General features: G+C 40.8%; 1 protein-coding gene across 8 annotated transcripts in view; it reads right to left on the bottom strand.

Moving 5' to 3' along the window:
• The window catches only part of APC (APC regulator of WNT signaling pathway), a 150,292-nt gene extending 126,025 nt beyond the window's left edge, over nt 1-24,267 (bottom strand). For 4 of the 8 annotated variants that reach the window (XM_066382007.1, XM_066382010.1, XM_066382013.1 and 1 more), the window contains exon 1: nt 23,887-24,267. In XM_066382007.1, coding sequence (XP_066238104.1) covers nt 23,887-24,057 — 171 coding nt within the window. In that variant the 5' untranslated portion in view covers nt 24,058-24,267. The remainder of the gene's footprint in view (nt 1-23,886) is intronic. The other 4 variants (XM_066382008.1, XM_066382011.1, XM_066382014.1 and 1 more) reach the window with 1 other exon arrangement.
• Between the last annotated feature and the right edge of the window lie 287 nt (nt 24,268-24,554).

Below are 24,554 nucleotides of genomic sequence, written 5' to 3'. Positions count from 1 at the left end.
TATCCTCTATACCTACATAGTTATCTTAGTTGAAATTTCATTACCTACATAGTTATCTTAGTTGAAATTTCATGACACTACTTTCTTTACACCTTTCTCAAGGGGGAGAACATTGGCCTCATATTACTGCACTGTAGCCCAGACATGACTGGTAGGAAGTTGAGTGCGTTCAATGACCACTTCCAAACCATTTTCCTACCTCTTTAAAGACTCAAGCTTTTCGACACAGTACTGTATCCAGTTATGCAACAACTACTGTCCCCAGCACTCTCAGTGACTTTGAGGTCTGTGGATTACTCATCCAGTACCCTGGTTTCTTTGTATTTTACTTCTTCATCTCCAAATACCCACTACCATGATCATACTCAGAGCCTTGCCATCATTAATAAATGTACCAACTTCAAAATCTTGGCCAAAAATCTCAATTAACAAAGTTCCGGTCTTGGAAGCATACCTCCTACCCCTCTGGCTCACTCTACTACATCCAAACACAATATTCTTTTACCTCATTGAGTTCCTCAATCTGATGTTCTCACCATTTCTCACTAATACCTTTGTTTTTCCTCCTCAGACCCAACATTAACCACCCCTGTTCAACAACTCAAATTTTTCATTCCTCTCTCTTTCTGTTATATTGAGCTACTAAAACCCCAACTCTGGTTGAACTATATTATCCCACTTTTGCATGCCTGCATCAGAGCAGCTTTTTATTTATTCAGGAAGGGGGGGGGGGTGATCAGATAAAAGAGGACTGGCTAGTCTCATTTTAAATTCACAAATATAAACATGAAAGGATATTTAACATGCCTGCAGACACTACTGTCTTTCTTGGAAAGTCTGCTTTCTCAGTCTTCATACTATTTTTCTCTCTTCAAACCTGTAACAGAGCTATTTTCTTACCTATGACGCTCACAGTTGAAGACCTACTGCATTCCATTAGAGAGAAATTCCTTCATATTTCCCTACCAAGTCTGCATTGCTTTCCTCTTATTTTTTTTTTTTATAAATACTGTGATTTAATGAACTCCTTAAATAGAAATGTCACTACAAAAATACACAATTGGAAGAGACAAAATGTCTCCCATATCCACTTCATACCCATAAAAAGCAATAAGGGAAGAACTTTCCTCTTATTAAACTGGAAAAAGCACCTCTGCTCCTCACTTGCGCACAGATTCCAACTATTCTTGTCTTTTCAAGAAATCACCTTTGATTAGCCCCTTTCTCCTGTACAATCAATTTCTCCTTTTCTTCTGGATCCTTTTCATGAACAGACAAGCATACTCTAGTATCCCTTATCTTTATAAACCCCTCTCACACAAACTTATATACTAGATATGACCTCATTTCTGTGTTGTACTCACATCAAAACTTCTTAATCTATAGCCTTCATTTCCTATCTGTTTTTTCACCTCTTACTCACTTTTTAACCCACCCTAATCCTAAACAATTTCTTGACGTTCAACTGTCCAGGTTATCAATGATCACCATGTGGCCAAATTCCATGCCCTCATCTTAGTGCAACCTCTAAAGTAATATTAGAAAAAGCTGATTACTCTCTTCTACATTAAACAGACATCTTCTCTTGGCCTCCACAACATATTCCCCTGGTTTTCCTCTAGCCTCTAATTTCTGTTAATGGTCTGCCTCTTCACTAGTCTTCTAAAACAGTGGTCCCCAACCTTTTTTGGGCTACGGGCCGGTTTAATGTCAGAAAATATTTTCACAGACCGGCCTAATTTAGGGTGGGACGGATAAATGTATCACATGACCAAGACAAGCGTCAAGAGTGAGTCTTAGACGGATGTAACAGAGGGAATTTTTAAAAAATAAAACATCGTTCAGACTTAAATATAAATAAAACGGAAATTACATTATTTCCGTTTTGTTACATTAGTTATTTGTTCTTTCTCTGCGAACCGGTACTGGTCCGCGGCCCGGGGGTTGGGGACCACTGTTCTAAAAGATTAAGTGCTTCAGGGCTTGTTCTGGAACTGCTTTCTTTCTTCAATGTTTTCTCACCTAATCCCAAGGCTTTAAACATCATCTATGATGCTAAAGCTCAAATTTATATCACCATCTTGACCCTTTCCTTTAAATATCCAACTATCTAGCTGATATTTCACTTGGATATCTGACACATTTAAAACTAAACAGTCATTATGATCCATAAATCTCCCTGCCCCCTCCCACTCAGATTTAAATCTTTCAAATTCTTACTCCTCTAAAAATCATCCTCAAACATAATACATGGGCAATTTTTTTCTTAGTTTCATCATATAGTGGCAGCTTTATTTTTACATACTATCCCAGAGCATAAACATACCAATACCTTAAATTTCTGATTACAGCCAAAATTCATTACTTCAGAAATAAATATACCCATATACATTTAGGTTTCTTTCTTTTTTTTTTTTTTTGAGAAGAAACTATTTTTATTTACCAACAAACTGACCTCAATGGGCAAGAAAATGTGTATCATATTTGTTTGATTTTTTTTTTTTAATAAATTTTTATTGATGTTAATGGGATGACATTAATAATTCAGGGTACATATATTCAAAGAAAACATGTCTAGGTTATTTTGTCATTAAATTATGTTGCATACCCCTCACCCAGAGTCAGATTGTCCTCCGTCATCCTCTGTCTAGTTTTCTCTGTGCCCCTCCCCCTCCCCCTAACTCTCTCCCTCCCTCCCTCCCTCCTGTGTCCTCCCTCCCCCCACACCTGGTAACCACCACTCTCTTGTCCATGTCTCTTAGTCTCGTTTTTATGTTCCACCAATGTATGGAATCATGTAGTTCTTGTTTTTTTCTGATTTACTTATTTCACTCCGTATAATGTTATCAAGATCCCACCATTTTGCTGTAAATGATCTGATGTCATCATTTCTTATGGCTGAGTAGTATTCCATAGTGTATATGTGCCACATCTTCTTTATCCAGTCTTCTATTGAAGGGCTTTTTGGTTGTTTCCATGTCTTGGCCACTGTGAACAGTGCTGCAATGAACATGGGGCTACATGTGTCTTTACGTATCATACATTTAGGTTTCTGAATGATAACTGAACCAAATAATTAGGTTGAAGTAGTAGTAACAACAATAAGGTAGCCAAGATTTTAGCAATGTATTAAAGATAAAGAATAGATCCTATAATTTCTAAGAGGAAGGCTAGCATTAGTATCTTTATGCATTCCCAGTTTATGTGAGTTTTCTTCTCATCAGACAGCAAACATAATAAAAAATAAATCACTGCAAAACACTTGGCAATCAAACAAGCATTTTCCTGAACAGTGCATACATAATAGAAAGATGCATAGCATTCTGAAAGCCTCAGGGTTCTTTTGCATAAATTCACCTTGAAATTACCACAAACACCAAATACAAGAATGCTGATCCAATCCTTATTTAAATTGGGGAGCAAGAAAGAATATGGTTGGGAGGTACACAACCACCTTCTAAGAAATCCCTAATGATCTTTAAGTCTATTCGATTTATTCCAGCCTTTGTATAATGCTCTCCCATGTTGATTAGAGCTGACCTCTGTAACCAATAAAATATTGAAGAAGTGTGTGACTTCTGAGGCTAGGTCAAAAAGACACTGTAGCTTCCACCTTAATCTCCTGGATTGCTCATTTTGGAGCCAGTCACCATGTTGTGAGGACACTCAATCCTATGGAAAGGTCAATAATTCAGGCGTCCCCAAACTACGGCCCGGCCCGCGGGCCGCATGCAGCCCCCTGAGGCCATTTATCCGGCCCCCCACCGCACTTCCAGAAGGGCCACCTCTTTCATTGGTGGTCAGTGAGAGGAGCACTGTATGTGGCGGCCCTCCAACGGTCTGAGGGACAGTGAACTGGCCCTCTGTGTAAAAAGTTTGGGGACCCCTGGTATGGTGCCCTGACTAACACTAACTTGCCAGCCAAATGAGTAAACTAACCTTGGAAGCAGATCCTCCAACCCTGTCAAGTCAACAAATGCTCAAATGCTGCTCATGTAGACAGAGAAAATAAGCCAAATATACAGATTCTCTCACTTTACTGTAATTCACAATGGAAATTTCTCACAACCACCTTCTGTGTGACTAGTAAATAAGCTCCCTACATAAAGGTTGTTTTTCCAAATTACCTTTAATCATGGGACCAATTTTTGTTAAACTACAAACCAGTAGAATTTTCATACTGAAGTATCAGATAATGGAGTATTAGTAGAAGGCTGTTTATTCTCCTTCAGAATCTGATTTGTAATTTTTTTTTTATTTTTTTTTAGAGAGAGAGAGAGACAGGAAGGGAGAAAGAGAGAGGGAGGAGAGAGATGAGAAGCATCAACTCGTAGCTGTTTCACTTTAGCTGTTTATTGATTGCTTTTCATACTTGCCTTGACCCAGAAGCTCAAGCCAAGCCAGTGATCCCTTGCTCAAGCCAGTGACCTTAGGCTCAGGCCAGCAACCCTGTGCTCAAGCCAAGGAGACCGCGTTCTAGCTAGCAACTGTGGGGTCTCAAACCTGGGACCTCAGCAACCAGGCTAATGCCCAATCCACTGTACCACCACCTGTCAGGCTGATTTGTAATTTTTGAAGTAAAAAACTTATGGAGCTTGAATAAGAGTTACCATTATGATTTTAAACTCAAGTATGAGTATGACATATTCCAGAATGCTAACTTTTGGTGAAAACACAAATTAAGACCCTAACATAATAGTATATGTATTTGCCTTCCTAAAGAACATCACAGCTATGTTTGTGAAATTTTTTTGAAAGGGTAAATAAGAAACTGGTAACAGTGATCACCTCTGTGGAAGGGATGTGGGTAGCTAAGAAACAGATGTAGAAGATTAATTTTAATTTTATATATACTCTGTTGTACTTTTTGAAATGTGTACTACATGCATGTAATATTTGCTCAAAGATAAAATATTTTCTCTCATATATATATATATATTTTTTTTTGTATTTTTCAGAAGCTGGAAACGGGGAGAGACAGTCAGACAGACTCCCGCATGCGCCCGACCGGGATCCACCCGGCACGCCCACCAGGGGCGACGCTCTGCCCACCAGGGGGCGATGCTCTGCCCCTCCGGGGCGTCGCTCTGTCGCGACCAGAGCCACTCTAGCGCCTGGGGCAGAGGCCAAGGAGCCATCCCCAGCACCCGGGCCATCTTTGCTCCAATGGAGCCTTGGCTGCGAGAGGGGAAGAGAGAGACAGAGAGGAAGGAGGCGGGGGTGGAGAAGCAAATGGGCGCTTCTCCTATGTGCCCTGGCCGGGAATCGAACCCGGGTCCCCTGCATGCCAGGCTGACGCTCTATCGCTGAGCCAACCGGCCAGGGTTTCTCTCATATTTTAAGATTCTTTTCCTGGAAGCTGCATTTTTTATGTTTAAAATGCAAGACCTAGGTCCTAGGAGGTCCCAAGATGGCAGCAGAGTAGGCAGATGCTCCAACTGCAACCTCCCAGGACCAAATTGGATTACAAATTAATTTAAGAACAGTCATTTGAAAAAACAACTTTGGAATAAACAAAGAGGAGTCTATAACCAAGGATCACAGAATAAGCCACACCGAGATTGGTAGGAAGGGCAGAGACATGGAAAGGGCTGTGCAGCTCCCAGGAGTGAGCAGGGTTGAGGGCCCGGAGGGTTGCCCTGAAAGGGGTGGGTCCTCAGCCCCAGGCCAGGAGCCCAGCCTACATCCCTAGAGCCTAGAAGAGGTGCCCACACAGCATTTGGTGGTAAAAAGAGCCAGGTTTCTGTCTGAGAGAAAGAGAGAGAGTTCTCAGAGATGGAGACGCAGGCTCCATCTTAAAAGGCCAGTGCAAAAAATCTCATTCACAGCCACTTTTCGGGACTCAGGTGGAGAGAGGGCTGAGAGGACTACAGTTGTGTGAGGAGAGTGTGAAGTTGGAAGCCCAGGCAAAGACACTGTGGGGGACGGCCACCAGAACCCCTGTGCAGAGCCATTCTCCAATACCACAGTCGCCATCTTTCTTGGGAGGAGCAGTCCCCTCTGAGCAGCATCAGCCCGGGGAAAAGGAACTGTTCCACCCTTTGGAGTCTCTTTTGACCCAGTCATGGAGACAGGGTCATTCTGAGAAGCCAGGAAGCAGGGTGCACGTCAGTGACTCAGTTTTCCGGCATTGAGGCCGGAGCTTTCCCCCTGCACTCTCTCCAGGCTATGACTGGTGCTTCCGCCTCATGTAAGACTCACTAGAAACTGTCCAGAGTGCGAGCAGACCACATCTCTGGGTCTCAGAGGCCACACCCACTGGATTTCTGGGGTTATATACTACTGAGGTCTGTGAAAAACGTCTGGACAGACTGACACCTGTGGCTGAGCCACACCCACCACCCTTGCTAATCCCTGAATTGCCGCAGGCTCTACATTCTACTAGAGGTTATTTTTTAGTGGCCAAGCCCAACAAGGAGCCAGTAGACTGAGGCTGCAGGAGTTGGGACTCAGGGAACCTTGGCCTTCTAAGCAGACCTTCCCCCAGGACCAGTGTGGGTAAAAGCCAGCCTAGGCCTGCACCTTGGTATTTCCACGTATACCTGGGCCCAGCAGACACAGCCACAAACTCTGGATTGCTTGTAGATCCAAGAAGGTTGCTGAGACCCAGTCACGGAAAGTGTCTCCCACTGGTCTGCACTGGGTTCCCTCCAGAAAGGCCTATTCTGGCACATCCAGGGACCAGCTGCAGAGAGCATCGGTTCAGGACCTCACAACCCTTGCTGGTGGTGTGTCCTAAAGAAGGGTTCCTCACATGTGGTCCAGCTGAGGTGAGCTCCGCTCTCTGTGGTCAGCACTAGCACAGCAGCTCATGTGCATTGGTTAGGGTAGAACTTCACAGCTAGTTGGCCCAGGTGCTGGATCTCCTGCCCCACTGGGCTACACTCCACAGGGGGAAGGGAGAGAGGATTGGAGTATGGACATTTAAACTGTGGGTCCCTGTGAGCAGTGCCACTGTTGGGTGTGGTCAAGGGGCTCAGCCACTTCCTGGGAGGCAGAGTCAGCCCCAGGAGAGAACTCTCTCAGCCTTCCTCCCTGAGACCAAGGTCTCACCAGCTGTAAGAAGTTCTGCAGAGGGGACTGTTGGTCCCAGCCAATCTGAACCTGAAGCTCACCTCGCTGGGGAGAAATAAAATTTGAGTATACAGCAGTATCCATGCTGAGGGATTAGGCTCTGGAGTAGGGGCCACTTTCCCCAGACTGAGCTCCTGACTGAGATCCCTGAAGTGAGGGGTCCCACTAATGTTATATTCCCAACCTCAGCTGCAATAACCCACCAAACTTTTCAACCTGTAGAGGGGTTGGTTGGGTGAGGCCAGTCTAAGCCCAGCCTACAGTCTTTCTACGGAAGATTCTGTGGGAAGACCATGCAGCTGCAAGAGGAGGAGGAGCACCTGAAATGTAGAGGCAAATCTTACAGAGCTTGGGGCTTTTATGGAGCTGCTGTCATCTCTAAGCAGGAGGAAGCTGGTCCTTATACACAGGTTGGCCCCTCTAACACTACCCAGGCACAGGAAACGCTGACACAAACAGTGAACAGAGCAGTAGCTTCAGACAGGTAGCCCACGGCAGGTTACAAACAACAGCTGATACCAACCCAAGCACTTCTAGAGCCAACTCAACCAGTAGTGGGTGGCAGACAGCACCAACCCTAGACTCAGCTAGCTACACATGCAGCACACCCAAAGGAGGAGTCTAGCAGGCACTAGACACTGTGGAGAATAAAGAAGCCCAACAAGACAGACACTGCACAGTGTGTAATACACATGATGAAGGTTGACCCTTAGAGCCAGTCAGCCTGAAGAGATAACCGTACTCATAAAAGGACCAACTACATTCAATACTCACATACAACAAGAGGGAAAATAGTACCCTCAAGAAGCATTCCTAGAGCAAGGAACTCAGGTGGTCTGGAGATCAGTACAACCGAGCCCTTCCTCATAAAGATACCACAACAAATTTCAAAGTCAGACAGCACTATGTAATATACAGACGAAATGGCAGACAAAGACCCAGATGGATCAACAAGAGAAATCCCCAGAAAAAGAACTAAATGAAATGGAAGTAACCAAACTACCAGACACAGAGTTTAAAATAATGATTTTTAGGATGCTCAAGGATCTTAGAGCAACAATGGATGGACATAATGAGCACCTAAATAAAGAGAGAGCAAGCATCAAAAAGTACATTGAAATCATAAAAAAGAACCAGTCAGAAATGACAAATACAATTTCAGAAATGAAGATTGAACTAGAAGGAATCAACTACAGGCTGGATGAAGCAGAGGACCAAATCAGCAATTTAGAGGACAAGATAAAACGAAAGCACAGAAGCAGAGCAGCAAAACGAAAACAGAATAAAAAAACTGAGAAAACTCTAAGAGACTTTTGTGACAAGAAGAGAAACAACATCTGTATCATAGAGGTTCCTGAAGGAGAAGAGAATGAACAAGGAATAAACAACTTGTTTGAAGAAATCACAGCTGAAAATTTAGCTAAATTGATGAAGGATAAGGTCACACACATAAGTTCAAGAAGCACAGAGTCCCATTAAAGAGGAATACAAGGAGGCCTATACCAAGACACATAATAATTAAAATGCCAAAGAGACAAAGAAAGAATACTAAAGGCTGCAAGAGAAAAACAGTTAATTACCTATAGAGGAGCCCTCATAAGGATGACATCGGACTTCTCAATAGAAACACCTGAGCCCTGAAGGGACTGGCAAGAAATATTCAAAGTGATACAAAACAAGAACCTACAACCAAGACTACTTTATCCAGCAAGGCTATCTTTAAAATTGAAGGAGAAATAAAAAACTTCCTAGACAAAAAGACTCAAGGAATTCATTACAACCAAACCAGTACTGCAAGAAATGTTAAGGGGCCTGCTGTAAAACGAGCAAAGGAAAAAAGAAATGGAGAGAAAGAGATTGTAGATTTAAAGAATAAAATGGCAACAAATAAGTACATATCAATAATAACCTTAAATGTAAATGGATTAATGCTCGAATCAAAGACATAGGGTAGCTGCATGGATAAGAAAACAGGACCCGTACATATTGCTGTCTACAAGAGACCCACCTCAGAACAAAAGATACACATAGACTGAAAGTGAAGGGATAGAAACAAATATTTCATGCAAATGGAAATGAAAAAAAAAAAAAAGCTGGGGTAGCAATATTTATACCTGACAAAAAAGACTTTAAAACAAAGGCTATAGTAAGGGATAAAGAAGGTCAATACATGATGATAAAGGGAGCAATTCAACAGGAGAATATAACCTCCTGTTTTATGCATCTAATATAAGAGCACCTAAATATGTAAGACCGATTTTGATGCACATAAAGGGCAAGATTGACAGCAATGCTATAATAGTAAGGGATTTTAATACCCCACTAACATCAATGCATAGTTCCTTCAGACAGAAAATTAACAAAGAAACAGCGGCCTTAAATGATACACTAAATCAACTGGATTTACTTGGTATCTTCACAACCTATTACCCCAAAACAGCAGAATATACATTCTTTTCAAATGCTCATGGTACACTCTCTAGGAGAGACCACACGTTAGGACACAAAACAAGTCTCAATAAATTTAGGAAGACTGAAATCATATCAAGCATCTTCTCTGATCACAATGGCATGAAACTAGAAATCAACTAGAATAGAAAAACTGAAAAACATTCAAACACTTGGAGGCTAAATAGCATGTTATTAACTAACAAATGGGTTAACAACAAGATCAAGGAAGAAATAAAAAACTTCCTTGAAACAAATGAAAATGAACATACAACTCAAAATTTATGGGACACAGCAAAAGCAGTCCTGAGAGGGAAGTTCATAGCATTACATGCACACCTTAAGAAGCTAGAAAGAGCTCGAATAAACAACTTAACCCTTCACCTAGAAGAACTAGAAAAAGAACAACAAATAAAGCCCAGAGAAAGTAGAAGGAAAAAAATAATAAAGATTAGAGGGAAATAAATGACATTGAGGCTAAAAAAACAATACGGAAGATCAATGAAAACAAGAGCTGGTTCTTTGAAAAGGTAAATAAGATTGATGAACTTTTTTTATTTTAAAATTTTTACTTATTCTTTTTTTTTTTTTTAGAGAGGAAAGAGAGTTAGAATGAGAGAGAGAGAGAGAGAGAGAGAGAGAGAGAAAGGGGGGAGGAGCAGAAAGTATCAACTCCCATATATGCCTTGACCGGGCAAGCCCAGGGTTTTGAACCAGTGACCTCAGTGTTCCAGGTCAACGCTCTATCCACCACAGGTCAGGCTGATGAACCTTTAACCAGATTCATCAAGAAAAAAAAAAAGAGGACTCAATAAATAAAATTAGAAATGAAAGTGGAAAAACAACTGACACCACAGAAATACAAAGGATTGTAAGAAAATACTATGAAGATCTATGTGCCAAAAAATTGGACAACCTAGGCCAGTGGTCGACAAACTCATTAGTCAACAGAGCCAAATATCAACAGTACAATGATTGAAATTTCTTTTGAGAGCCAAGTTTTTTAAACTTAAACTATACAGGTAGGTACATTGTTATTAACTTAATTAGGGTATGTGGTATTTTGTGGAAGAGCCACACTCAAGGTGCCAAAGAGCCGCATGTGGCTCGCGAGCCACGGTTTGCCAACCACTGGCCTAGGCAAAATGGATAAATTCCTAGAAATATACAATCTTCCAAAATTCAATTGGGAAGAATCAAAAAACCTAGGAGACCAATTACAACAAATGAAATTGAAGCAGTTATCAAAAAACTCCCAGCAAACAAAAGTCCTGGACCAGATGGCTTCACAGGCAAATTTTACCAAACATTCAAAGTAGAATTAACACACCTATCCTTCTCAAGCTATTTCAAAAAATTCAAGAGGAGAGAAGACTTCCAACCTCCTCTTATGAGGTAAGCATTATCCTCATTCCAAAACCAGGTAAAGACACTACAAAGAAAGAAAACTATAGGCCAATATCCCTGATGAACACAGATGCTAAAAGTCTCAAAATATTAGCAAACCAGATCCAGCAATATATCAAAAAGATCATACATCATGATCAAGTGGGATTTATTCCTGAGAGGCAGGGCAGGTAAAATATTTGCAATCAATAAATGTGATTCATCACATAAACAAAAGGAAGGATAAAAATCACATTATTACATCAATAGATGCAGAAAAAGCATTTGATAAAATCCAGCACCCATTTATAATAAAAACTCTCAGCAAAGCAGGAATACAGGGAACATACCTCAACATAAAGGCCATCAATGACAAACCGACAGCCAACATCATTCTCAATGGGCAAAAATTAAAAACAATCCCCTTAAGATCAGGAACATGACAGGGGTGCCCCTTTCACCACTCTTATTCAACATAGTTCTGGAAGTCCTAGCCACAGCAATCAGACAAGAAAAAGAAAATAAAAGGCATCCAAATTGGAAAAGAAGCAAAACTACCATTATTTGCTGATGACATGATACTGTACATAGAAAACCCTCAAGTCTCAGTCAAAAATCTACTAGAACTGATAAATGAATTCAGCAAGGTGGCAGGATGTAAAATTAATGTTCAGAAATCAGTGGCATTTTTATACACCAACAACAAACTATCAGAAAGAGAAATTAAGGAAACAACTTCCTTCACTATAGCAATAACAACAAAAAAATGAAGTACCTAGGAAAAAATTTAACCAAGGAGGTAAAATACTTGTACTCAGAAAATTATAAGACATTGAAAAAAGAAATCAAGGAAAGTATAAACAAGTGGAAGCATAAGCATATACCATGTTAATGGATACTAAGGATAAACATCATTAAAATGTCTATACTACCCAAAGCAATCTATAAATTCAATGCAATTTCTATTAAAATACCAATGGCATACTTCAAAGATATAGAACAAATATTCCAAAAATTTATATAGAACCAAAAAAGGAACCCAAATAGCCTCAGCAATCTTGAAAATGAAGAATAAAGTGGGAGGTATCACACGTCCTGATAGCAAATTATTTTACAAGGCCATTGTACTCAAAACAGCTTGGTACTGGCATAAGAACAGGCATACAGATCAATGGAAAAGAACAGAGGAATAAACCCATGCCTTTATGGTCAATTGATATTTGACAAAGGAGGTAAGAGCATACAATGGGGTAAAGGCAGTCTCTTTAATAAATGGTGTTGGGAAAACTAGACAGGTATATGCAAAAAAATGAAACTAGACCACCAACTTACACCATTCAGAAAAATAAACTCAAAATGGATAAAAGACTTACATGCAAGTCACAAAACCATAAACATCATGGAAGAAAACACAGGCACTAAACTCTCCGACATCTCTCATAGCAGTTTCTTTGCTGATATATCTCCATAGGCAAGTGAAATAAAGAACAAAATAAACAAATGGGACTAGATCAAACTAAAAAGCTTTTGCAAAGCAAAAGACACCATTAACAAAATAAAAAGACAACTAACAGAATGGGAGAACATATTTGCCAACACATCTGATAAGAGGTTAATAACCAAAATTTATAAAGAACTTCTAAAACAATACCAGGAAGGTAATCAACTAAAAAATGGGCAAAGGAACTGAATAGATATTTCTCTAAAGAAGATGGCCAATAAGCATATAAAAAAGTTCAATGTCACTAATCATCAGAGAAATGCAAACTAAAACCACAATGAGATACCATCTCACACCTGTCAGAATAGCGCTCATCAACAAAACAACACACAGTAATTGCTGGCCAGGATGTGGAGAAAAGGGAACCCTCCTGCACTGCTGGTAGGAATGCAGACTTGTGCAGCTACTGTGGAAAACAACATGGCGTTTCCTCAAAAAATTAAAAATGGAACTCTCTTTTGACCCAGCTATCCCACTTTTAGGGATATATCCTAAGAACACCAAATCACTGATTCAAAAGAAGATATGCACTCTCATGTTCACTGCAGCATTGTTTACAATAGCCAAGATCTGGAGACAGCCCAACCGTCCATCAGTGGACAAGTGGATTAAAAAGCTGTGGTACATATATATACACAATGGAATACTACACAGCTGTGAAAAAGAAGGAAATCTTATCTTTTGCAACAGCATGGATGGACCTGGAGATTATTATGCTAAGTGAAATAAACCAGGCAGAGAAAGACAAGTATCATATGATCTCACTTATACGTGGAATCTAATGAACACAGTGAACTGAGGAATGGAATAGAGGCAGAGGTGGGGTCATGGGGAGCAGAGGAACAGCTGTCAGAGGGAAGAGGATGAGGGGACAGGATCAGAGAAGGTGAAGGCATTAGTGAAATTATATATACATAACACATAGATACAGATCACAGGATAGCAAATTCCAGAGAGAAGGGGGGGAGGTAATTAGAGAGAAGGGGGCCAAAGGGGTGTAATGGGGGGCACGTGGTTGGGGGGTGAGGGTGTTAGATTGTGTGGGACACCTGAATCCATGTTAACACAAATTAAAATAAAAATATAAAGAAAAATAAAATAAAATGCGAGGCCTAAAACAACTTTTGTACTTAGTGAAAACTGAGATTAAAGGAAGACCTCACTAAAATAAAATGAGAGGCCAGAAGGGGGAGTTCTGACACAGTACTACTTGATGTTAATTACAGGAAGCATGGTTGATTATAGACCGCTAACAGAAGAATCAAAAGGATAGAATCAGTTAAAGGCTCCAACAAAAAAAGAGATGTATACTGCATCTACTACATGAAATGAATATCTCAGCAACTGAGCCAATGAGAAACCTGAACTCTCACTTTTCTGCAATGAACTTTTACTTAAAACAACCGCTCCCAACTTCCTCCTTTTTCTCCATAAAATAACATTCCTTTCTTTTTTTTGTTAGATTTGACTGTTGCTTTAACCACAGCTTGCTTGTTCCAAATTGCAATTTTTTGCTGTTTCAGAATAAACCCATTTTTGTTGGTAAAATAAGTGATTTTAATTTTTAAAAATTATTTATATTTATTTTTGTGACAGAGAGAGAGAGACAGAGAGAGGGACAGGGACAGACAGACAGGAAGGGAGAGAGATGAGATGCATTAATTCTTCGTTGTGGCTCCTTAGTCTCCTTAGTTGTTCATTGTTTTCTCATATGTGCCTTGATTGGGGGGTCTATAGCAGAGTGAGTGACCCTTTGCTCAAGCCAGCGACCATGGGTCATGTCTATGATCCCAAGCTCAAGCCAGCGACCTCGTGCTCAAGCCAGTGATCTTGGGGCTTCAAACCTGGGTCCTCTACGTCCCAGTTGGATGCTCTATCCATTGTGCCACCACCTGGTCAGGCTATTTTTATGGCTAACAAAACCACACTCATTACTACTTTTTTTGGTCTACCAAGTAAGATACTATCTCAGTATCTTATTAGGGCCTACATTTAAGGCCAAGAAGTAAATATTTACAACCAAAATGTTATAACCTTGAAACAACCAAGATGACAAGAAACATTTTAGCTTTAATAACAAAACCAGAATATGATTTTAAAAATTTTATAAGTATATCAGCTTTAGAAAAGTTATGAGATAGTTGTTCCCTATATCACTTCATAAAAACATTTGGGGAAAAGCATAGTTAAAATATTGAATGTTCCTGTTTTATAGATGTAAAAGCTAAATCACAAGAAGGTTTTAGGTGTTTTGTCCTAATCTAGTTAAGGCAGAACGAAAGACTTGAAACTAAGTCTTCTTTTCCACTGAACAAAATTTAACTATTTCTAATTTAGAAATATAAATATACTTATCTTTAACAGAGATGTCTTTCTATACCAATTGCTGGTCCTTAAATTTCACTAGAAATGAACAAATAAAATGAGAATATGTGTGCCAGGTATGAAAAAAAATTTGTGCAAAATACCAATAAAATGAAATGTTGAGTATCAGTACTGTAAGTAGTAAAACCAGAAGCCTCCACTACTAGGTTTACAGAGGACATTTAGGAACTTTATTAAGAACAAATTAAAAGTCAAATAAACAATTTTAATTTGCAACTAACACGGAGATAGATTAGGAATAGAACTGAAAACACACACAAACACAGTCTCTTTTTCAGGCATATAAAGCAATATTCCAAACACTGGTTACATAAGATGAAAATAACTCTTTTTCTTATTCAGCTATTCTTTTTGATTCCTGACATTTACTATTTTGGCAAGAAAACTGACATGTGTCGTGATTAAAAGTCAAGTCCTCAAGGTCCTAATAATAGTATTTAATTAGCAAGCTACTACCTGTATTAATGCAAATCTTTTGTCAAAGACTTTATTCGCCTGACCTGTGGTGGCGCAGTGGGATAAAGCGTCGACCTGGAACACTGAGGTCACCGGTAGAAACCTTGGGCTTGCCTGGTCAAGGCACATATGGGAGTTGATGCTTCCTGCTCCTCCCCCTTCTCTCTCTCTGTCTCTCTCTCTCACTCCTCTCTCTCTAAAAAATCAATCAATAAAAAATATTTTAAAAAGTTAAAAAAAAGACTTTATTCTACACTAAATCAAGAATCTCATTAATCTAATATAAACTAATAAGAAATTATAGCATGTGGAAACTTATTAGAAAATATCATTAAGTTGTGGGAAAAAAATCCTACCAGTAAGTACTTCCAAAAGAGAGCATGACTGTATATTCTTCAATGAAAGTAAAGCAATAACTAGATTTTAAAGCTGCCATTATATATTGGTATGACAGAACTAAGTTTTCCCCTATATGACCTGGTTCTTGAATAAGCATTAAATTTCTGGAAAAAACTAACTTAATTTCAACTGAGAATCAACTCAATAATTCATTAGAATATATGTGTATGAGTGACTGTTAAACTAAATGAGTACTGTAATTAAAATATATTTGTAGGTTTTGTCTAGTAACTATTTTCCCAACCTCTAAGTTTATTTTCCTAACTTATGGCTAATACATTTCAGTGATATTAATATTTATTAGAGAAGGCAGAGAAAAAACTCTTGTGTTAGAATTGAGAACCATAGAAGAAACTATCAGTCTGAAATGAAACTATGGCAAAGAGAAAGAAGTAAGATTGACTAGAATGAGGAACTTGAATATCAAAGGCCTATCTAAAGAGAGGTACTGAAATCAAGATCTAATCAACATTAAAGAATATAATAGGGAAAATGTGTCTTACAGTTGTGTGGCAAGCACTGCAAGAGTTTGGAAATAAGAGTAAGTACAGGGGGTCCTCAGGTTATGCCAGTCTTGACATACGACATTTCAAGTTTACAACACTCATTCCTATAAAAACTTTTAAAAATTGAGACTTCAGTGTCTCGGCTTACACCATTAGCATCATACAGTGATGACAGATTCAGTAAGGTCTACAGACTGTAATGCTATAGGATTGCAATGCTATAGGCTGATTCTGGAAGAGAAGAAGTCATCAACCTTCCAGACAAGCCTAGAACAATTCTTTAAGAAGGCAAAGAGGTCTGCAACAGATCCTGTACCCTCTACATCAGCTGCTTCCTGAGATGAAACACATGGAGTACAGGTAGAATCATCTCCAGTGTCTCCTGCATGTTCCTTAGGCAATCCTGATTCACCTGACCCAGTATCTCCAGCACCTTCTGCAGGTTCTCCTGCCTCCCCAGCTTCCTCTTCCCAATGGGTCATTCTCTCCCACCTTGCACACTGGCTTGCCCCTTCCAGTGTGCAAGTCAACCACAGGAATAAAGGTAAGGAATTTTTTTTACACTCATTTTTTCTGTTACTACAGTCCAGTATATTTATGTCCTTTTCCCTTTTCTGTGGCTTAGTTGTGTTTTTATGTTCTAGATTATGATTTTATGACTGTGTTAGGATAGGTAAGTGACTTAGGCTAGGGTGTGTTTCCACTTAAACCAAAATTCGGGTTATGTCATTGTTGTTGGAATGGAACTGTGTCGTAACCCAAGGACCCCCTGTACATGGACTAAATACGCTCTATGTTAACAGAACAGTATCATTTCCTCACTGTCTGAAGTACTTAGTTTAACACAAGAGCTGCCTTTATGGAGGATATTATTGAAGCAAAAATCTTCAGAAAACATATATGCAAGTGGAACTCAAGAACAAATGCTGAGATTGAATGCAAGACTGAATGACAGCTGAGTTTAGTCATAGACAGCTAACTTTCAGAAGTTAAACACTACACTTACAAAGTGAATTCAGAAAGTATAAAATTAAGTGCATTTGTAATAAATATACAGATAATCAAGACACATTAACATTTATCAGATATTAATAGTTACTGATAAATCATGTTAGCTTTGCTCAGGTACAGCTGATGGTATCATATGGCTGAAAAGAACTTCAGGAAACTATGAAGAGGGAGAGAGCTGGATTTTAATTGTTTAATTTTAGGCTAGTGGAGTTACCCATCTTTCAGAGTCCTCTGTTTTCACATGTTTAACATGGGAGACCCAATGATGTCTTGAAGGTCTTTCAGTTATAAAGGTCTCATTTTGTCCTTCAGTTTTCTAAAGGGAAGTGAGCAAACCTAAACTAAGAGCTGTTTAAATCTAACATAGCAGGAAAGTAAAGGAACTATAATTAACAAGAATTCTAGTATTTTCTTTTAGTTGAGTGAAAAAAGAATCAAGTAAATAAATAAGAATGCTTAGGTTTCCATAAAAGAGAACTGTTGGTGAATTTTGTTGATGCATCAATGTAGTCACGAAGTGATAGATGGTATTTCATGCTAACAGCTGTGATTAACTCAAGTTAAATGTATTTAAAACAAAAAATGTATGTTATACTAAATTTTCAATATCCCCCTACCCAGAGAAGAATGGCAATTTATGTAAAGACTGCTACAATTTAGTTTGCCAGTAGAATTTCTAACCTGTGTCTTTGTCTTCCTATTTAATAGATTTAATCTCAGAAATTAAATGCAAATTATACATATAATATTTTAAATAGATGTGCACAAAGATTAAACAAATCATATTCTGGCCCTAGCCAGGCAGCTCAGTTGATTAGAGCACCATTCAACATGCCAAGGTTGCGGTTTGATCCTGGGTAAGGACACACAAGAGTCAACCAATGATAGCAAGAATGGATGGAGCAAAAAATCGATGTTTCTCTCTCTGTCCCTTCCTCTCCCTCTAAAAATCAGTAAGAAATAAATCATATCATAACCCTGAGATATACCAAACAACATTAAAAATGAAATACATTAGCCTGACCTGTGGTGGCGTAGTGGATGAAGTGTCAACCTGGAATGCTGAGGTTGCTGGTTTAAGACCCTGGGCTTGCCTGGTCAAGGCACATGTGGGAGTTGATACTTCCTGCTCCTCCTTTCTTCTCTCTTTCTCTTTCTCGCTGTCTCTCTCTCTCTCCCCTCTCTAAAATGAGTAATAAAATCTTTAAAAACATAAAGTAGCTTTAAAATTTCTATTTTATCTTATTATTCAGGTAAACCATTTCCTAATATTTAAATTATAAAAATCTATGACATGTTAATTATTTAGAATAATTTCTAATTATAGTTAGTATTTAAAATGATATAACTTTTTAAAAATTCTTTTTATTTTTATTTTAAGTGAGAGAGGAGAGGAGATAGTAAGACAGACTCCCACATGCACCCTGACTGGGATCCACCCGCCAACCCCTGTCTGGGGCCCATGCTCAAATCAACCAAGCTATTTTTAGTGCCTGAGGCTGACACTGGAACCAACCAGCTATTCTCAGTGCCTGGGGCTGATGCTTGAACCAATCAAGCCACTGGCTGTCGGAGAGGAAGAGGGAGAGAAAAGTGAGGCACTAGATGAAGCCTTTAGTAGTTTAACTACAAGATTTAATCGTTCTCTTTATTGTTGAAGCGATTTGAATTTGGTTTTCTGTCACTTGCAATATAAGAATACAGATGAATCTCAGCAAATTCTTTCAAAAATCAAAGCATTTGCCTATTTCAGTGTGAAGGGGCACTAACGGCATTTCTGAAGAGATGATTCTTGTTTTATGGCAAACTTCATATGACGCTTAGCATATCTGGCCTCTACCCACTGTCAGTAAGACCTCATAATTCCACCAGGCATACTTGAAAGTACTTAATATCAACATAAAAGAACTGGGGTACATCACTCAAAATTTTACATAACAATCCAATTTTCACCAGTCATCTATCTAAATGTTTGGCCAAAATCCTATGTACAACTATAAGCTTGGGGTAAGCAGTACTTTAAGTTTCCTACAACTATCTGAAAATTCTACTTTATTTAAAAATATTTCTCCACACAATACTATGAAGGTATGTTACTGACACTGTTGGTTACTTTCCCTTCAGCCATTTGCCTAACTTCTTCCTAGACTGAAATGTCAGATATTACATTTTTCTGCACCCTTGCAACTAGGACATAGGGGTACAGGATAGACATCCGATACAGGTCTTCTATAAAAGGTTTATTTGCCTAGTCGAGAGATGGGAGGGCAAACTGCCTCCTGTTTTTGGTTGCTGCGTAAGAATGTGATGCATGGAGCAAAAAGAGCAATCTGCAATGAGAGGACAAGCCTGAGCACAAAGGTCAGCATGCTAAGGGGAAAGGTGGAAAGGACCTGGATCCTTGATAACACTGTGCAGCTCAATTGACTAACCATGGAATCTTCCAACTCTGGACTTCTTTTTATGTGCGATACTGGTTAAATCACTGTCAGTTGGGTATTATATAACCTAGGGCTGAAGTAATACAAGATGTGTTCAAGATCTGACAACTGTTTGAAAGTAGGAGAAGAACCAAGATGACTGCAAGGTTTCAAGACAGGGTGGCTCAGAGAAAGGCAGTTAGAAAAGAAATTGGGAGGAAGAGGAATACACACACACACATGCTCATGTAACCATACTAGGTGAAGGCAGGTAGAAGAAAAGCAAATTGATTCAGTTTGGTATGGCTTAAGTTTACAGTAGCACACATAATATAGAGATATACAGCAAGCAGTGGAAGGGGGAAATAGTTACAGAACTGAGACTGATCCACATAAAAATGATAATTTATATCATTTATAAAAATGGTATGATCATCGAGAAACACAGTGAAAAGTGTAGGGACCCTTGACACTGGTTACTTTCCCAGGATCCATTCTGCCTCCTCCTCATTTTAGACGGAATTCATCCACTGGCTAAGCCAATTAGAATAATTTCATCTCTCTTGACAAAGATATTGTGACAGACATGGCAGCATGATATTCTTCATTTATTCAATCTGAACAGAGTTTAGGACTTTTGGGGAAAGTGTAGAAGAGAAGCTTTCTTTCTCCCTCTGGAAGTAAATAAAGAAGGCAATAATAAGGACATTGCTGATAGCCATCTTTTTACTAGGAGGGAAGCCAGGTGGAGCATGAAGCCCAAATAAGTGAACAAAGTTGAGAGAAGAGCATAAAATGGAATCTCAGCCCTGATGACATAAGCCTATGAACAAATTACTTTTTAAGCTATTTCTATCTATGCTTTTGCCAATTATATGAGCCAATACATTTCTTTTGTTTTTAGGTCCTGTTTGCATCCTAACTGATGCCAGGTAGGAACAGCCATGCTCAGGGGGAAGAACAAAGTCAAAACAGTAAGGAAATGTGAAGAAACTTTCAAAGAAGTAGGAGAATTAGGAAGACAATGCAGAAGAACCAAGATATCAGATCATTTTATTCCTGTATATTTCACAATTGGTTTAAGACCAAGGATGACTGAAGAAAGGCCAGAAGATTTGGTGCTTAGGAGGCCATAAGTGACTTGTAAATAGCAATTTCAGTGCTGAAATAGTAATGGAAGTCAGAGTGCAAAGGAAAGACTACTTGTATTTATTAAGAAGTCCATAATGTACCAAACACTTAAATGGACATTTAACATGTGTTAAACTCCTTTAATTACAACTCTGTGAGGTAAGTCTAACATTCTATATACTTTATACATAAAGAATATAGTTTGAGTAATAACTTGCCCAGCCACATAGCCACTAAGTGTTTTTAATAGACTTCAAAACCCAGATCTACCTGGTTCAAAAGTCAATTTTCTTTCCACTATATCAAGCTAGTGGAATGAAAATATAGTAGCACAACAGGCTCCAGAGTCAGACTAGAGTCCTTGTGTTGCACAGCACACAGCACTGCACTTGGCAGTCCTGGAAAAAATACAAACATGTATGTAGGCTAGAGGGAGAGACTGAAGGAGTGATAATGGACACTTCTAGAGAAAGAAAGCTGGGAGGGATGATCACGGACACACCTGGAGGGGGTTGCTCTTGCAAAAAGAAAGGGCAAGTCTTCTTCTGAGATATGGTAAATAAGGGAAATGACACTGAGTTGGAAGAGAGGAAAGTAAAAGGGGTATATACCTCAGACGGTTGAGATTTCTCTTAGTAAAGGAAGAGATCAAGTTATGTGCTATAGAAACCTATAGGAAATGAGACAGAAAGGAACACAACCAACACTAAAGATCCAGCAGAGAGCTGAGCACAAATCCTTACATAACTGTATCTGGTATCTTTCAGGATTTCAGGGGTCAAACTGACAAAGCTAATGATGAGACTTATTCAGGACTGGAGACTAGAAAGGTAAATCTGCAGAAAGTAAACCATCCTAGGGCATCAGTAAGAACTTGGTAAAAGCTGTTGACTGTGGGATCCTGGTTACATAGGGAAGCAAACAAAGTCAGCAGCAGACGAATGAGTTGGATGAACAGAGAGATGAAAAAGGGTTCATAACTAGATGGTGAGACAGAAAATAGATTCCGTAAGAGTGGAAGAGAGTGATTTTAAGGAGTGTTTGTGGTTTAAATGTCTTTTCACACAATGCTTCGAATTATTTTGCCAGAGTAGCAAGCCATTGATTAGGGCTCAGCAGTCCTACTCTCTTCAGCTACAAGTACAGAACTGAGAGACAACCAATTCTAAAACCATGCAGTCCTTGGTTGTAGAAAAGTGAAGGCTAGCAACAAATGAATGAACTAGCCCATACAACCAAACACAAAAATATCTCCCCTTCTTTCAATCTGAAAAATTCTGCTCTAAATTTGAGAAATTCATTAAGAGGTCCTAAAGTCTACAGCAAAGGAGAAAACAATTATCATGTGTCATGAGGTTAAAAAAAAAATTTTTGTGTGTGTGTGTATTTTTCCTAAGCTGGAAACGGGGAGAGACAGTCAGACAGACTCCCGCATGCGCCCGACCGGGATCCACCCGGCACGCCCACCAGGGGCGTCGCTCTGTCGCGACCAGAGCCACTCTAGCGCCTGGGGCAGAGGCCAAGGAGCCATCCCCAGCGCCCAGGCCATCTTTGCTCCAATAGAGCCTCGGCTGTGGGAGGGGAAGAGAGAGACAGAGAGGAAGGAGAGGGGGAGGGCTGGAGAAGCAGATGGGCGCTTCTCCTGTGTGCCCTGGCCGGGAATCGAACCCGGGACCCCTGTACGCCAGGCTGACGCTCTACCACTGAGCAACCGGCCAGGGCCGAGGTAAAAATTTTTATGGAAAAGATTTAACTCACATGTTAAAAATTTTTAGTATAGAATTCCAAAAGGGCAAGGATAGTTTGTACTTTAATAACTTGGGAGCACCTAGCATTGTTCAAACAAAAAATTGCTCAATTTCATGTTAATTAAAAGGGCCCACCCATTTGCAAACTCAAAGGACAAGCTACCATTTTTATTCTAATGCCACGTTTACAATTTGGGGCACTTGACAGATTACCAACTATAGGAAAAGGTGGGAGACTCAGCTATGGCAACTTCCTCCACTACCACCAGTAGGATCCTGCAGTTTGCACTTACAAATTCTGTCACATCACGTTATTTCGGACAGTTTCTTTATACTATTAACTCTGACCCCACCCCACCCCCCACCCCAGTAAAAAAGAAGGGAGAATTGAGCCTGGCAAAGTCTAAATTTTATCGTGTATATTAAGTACTATAAGGATTGCTTAATAGTAGCTACACTGGAGAATCCAAGAAATTTTATAAGTTTTTAATTTAAAAAGCTTTTCTCCATGTTATTCCTTTCTAAATAAAACAAAGAGCTTGTAGAATACGGAATTCTTCCAATGGGTAATTTAAGCCAACACTGAATAAAGGAATAAATCACTTATCCTTTCTTGTGCCATGACATGTTATCTTACATTCCTAAGGCCTTTTCTTTTAAAACACTCAATTCTTTCACTGGGTCTAGAAATTTTTCACCGCGCCTCAAAAGTTTAGAGGCTAAATATTTACTACAGTCAGAAAAAGATGAATGTAGACGAACAGTCATTTGCCATCCGTGACACCATTCCCCGGTTTGCAAGAGTTCGAAGGGCCAAGTAGTAGTTCAACTCTCTCAAACCATTCCGGTCTCCTGAGGGCTTAATTCCCTCGTCAAAATGAACAAAATTCACTCTCCTCTCAGATATAACAAGCTTTCTTTGTAACTCGTACCTGCCAGGCTTTCGGGTAATCTGCCCAGACAGTTAAAAGGAAAGAAGAGGGTCGAAACGAAGAAGATGGGGGAGGCGACTAAATTCGGAGGGACGACGACCCACCCACCTAACGCGAAGGAGAGGCGCTCGCAGGGGGGCAGCTTCTCCGGGAGCCGGGAGAGGAGCGCGGGGGGCGGCCGGCGGCACGACCCGCACAGCGCGGGGCCAGCCCGAGGCCCGAGGGCGGCGCGGGGCGGCCAGGGGGTGGGGCCCGGAGGCTGACCGCCGCGGCGGGACGGGTCCCACGAGGGTCCCGAGGGCGGCGGGCGGCACGACCCGCACAGCGCGGGGCCAGCCCGAGGCCCGAGGGCGGCGCGGGGCGGCCAGGGGGTGGGGCCCGGAGGCTGACCGCCGCGGCGGGACGGGTCCCACGAGGGTCCCGAGCGGCGGCCGGGCGGAGCGGAGACGAGCCACGGGAGGAGACGACCAAGCCTGCAGCCCCACTCACCTGCCAGACGTTCGCCCCGAGGCCAGAAGCCCGGACGCCGCGCGGGCGCTTGCTCTCCTGCGGGATCCAGCCTTTGCCGCCGCCGCCGCCGCAGCTCCAGAACCCGGGAGTAGCGAGTGGTACCGAGGCGGGCAAACCGGACTCCGGACTCGAGTCCAGGGAGGCGTACATAGGGGGCACCGGGAGCACCGGGAAGGCAACTCCTTGTTCACCTTCCTCACCGGTATCTAAAAACGCTTCCCGGGAACAGCATCGCCCCAACCTCGGCCCGCTGTTCCCGGGCGTTCTCCCGCAGCTCCCCCCAGCAGCGCAGGGTTTCCGGCGGCAACACTCCGCCCCCTCGCTACTCGGCCTCCGCCATCTTGTCGGAGGCGGGAAGAATACAGTGCGCACGCGTGCCCGTAGATTGCTAGCTGCCCCCTGCCCTGCGAAGAGGCGACTGTAATGCGCAGCCGCGTTGGCCGTGGCGCGCGGGCCCTGAAGTCCTGCTTCACTGTCCTGTCGCGTGCACGATGGCTACTTGGAAACCTGCATCTAGGGGTCCTCGAACCTACTCTCCTTTCCTGAACCGTGCTGCAGTCAAACTAATAGGCCCTTCTGAGCACCCTGCAGTCAGTTATTCTGCAAGCATTTATCTAATGCCTACTATAGTGTGTGCCAGGTCTCCC

The sequence above is a fragment of the Saccopteryx leptura genome, chromosome 4 (assembly GCF_036850995.1).
Source record: "Saccopteryx leptura isolate mSacLep1 chromosome 4, mSacLep1_pri_phased_curated, whole genome shotgun sequence".
Taxonomy (NCBI): Eukaryota; Metazoa; Chordata; class Mammalia; order Chiroptera; family Emballonuridae; genus Saccopteryx; species Saccopteryx leptura.
This window is presented reverse-complemented; position numbering and strand designations above follow the sequence as displayed.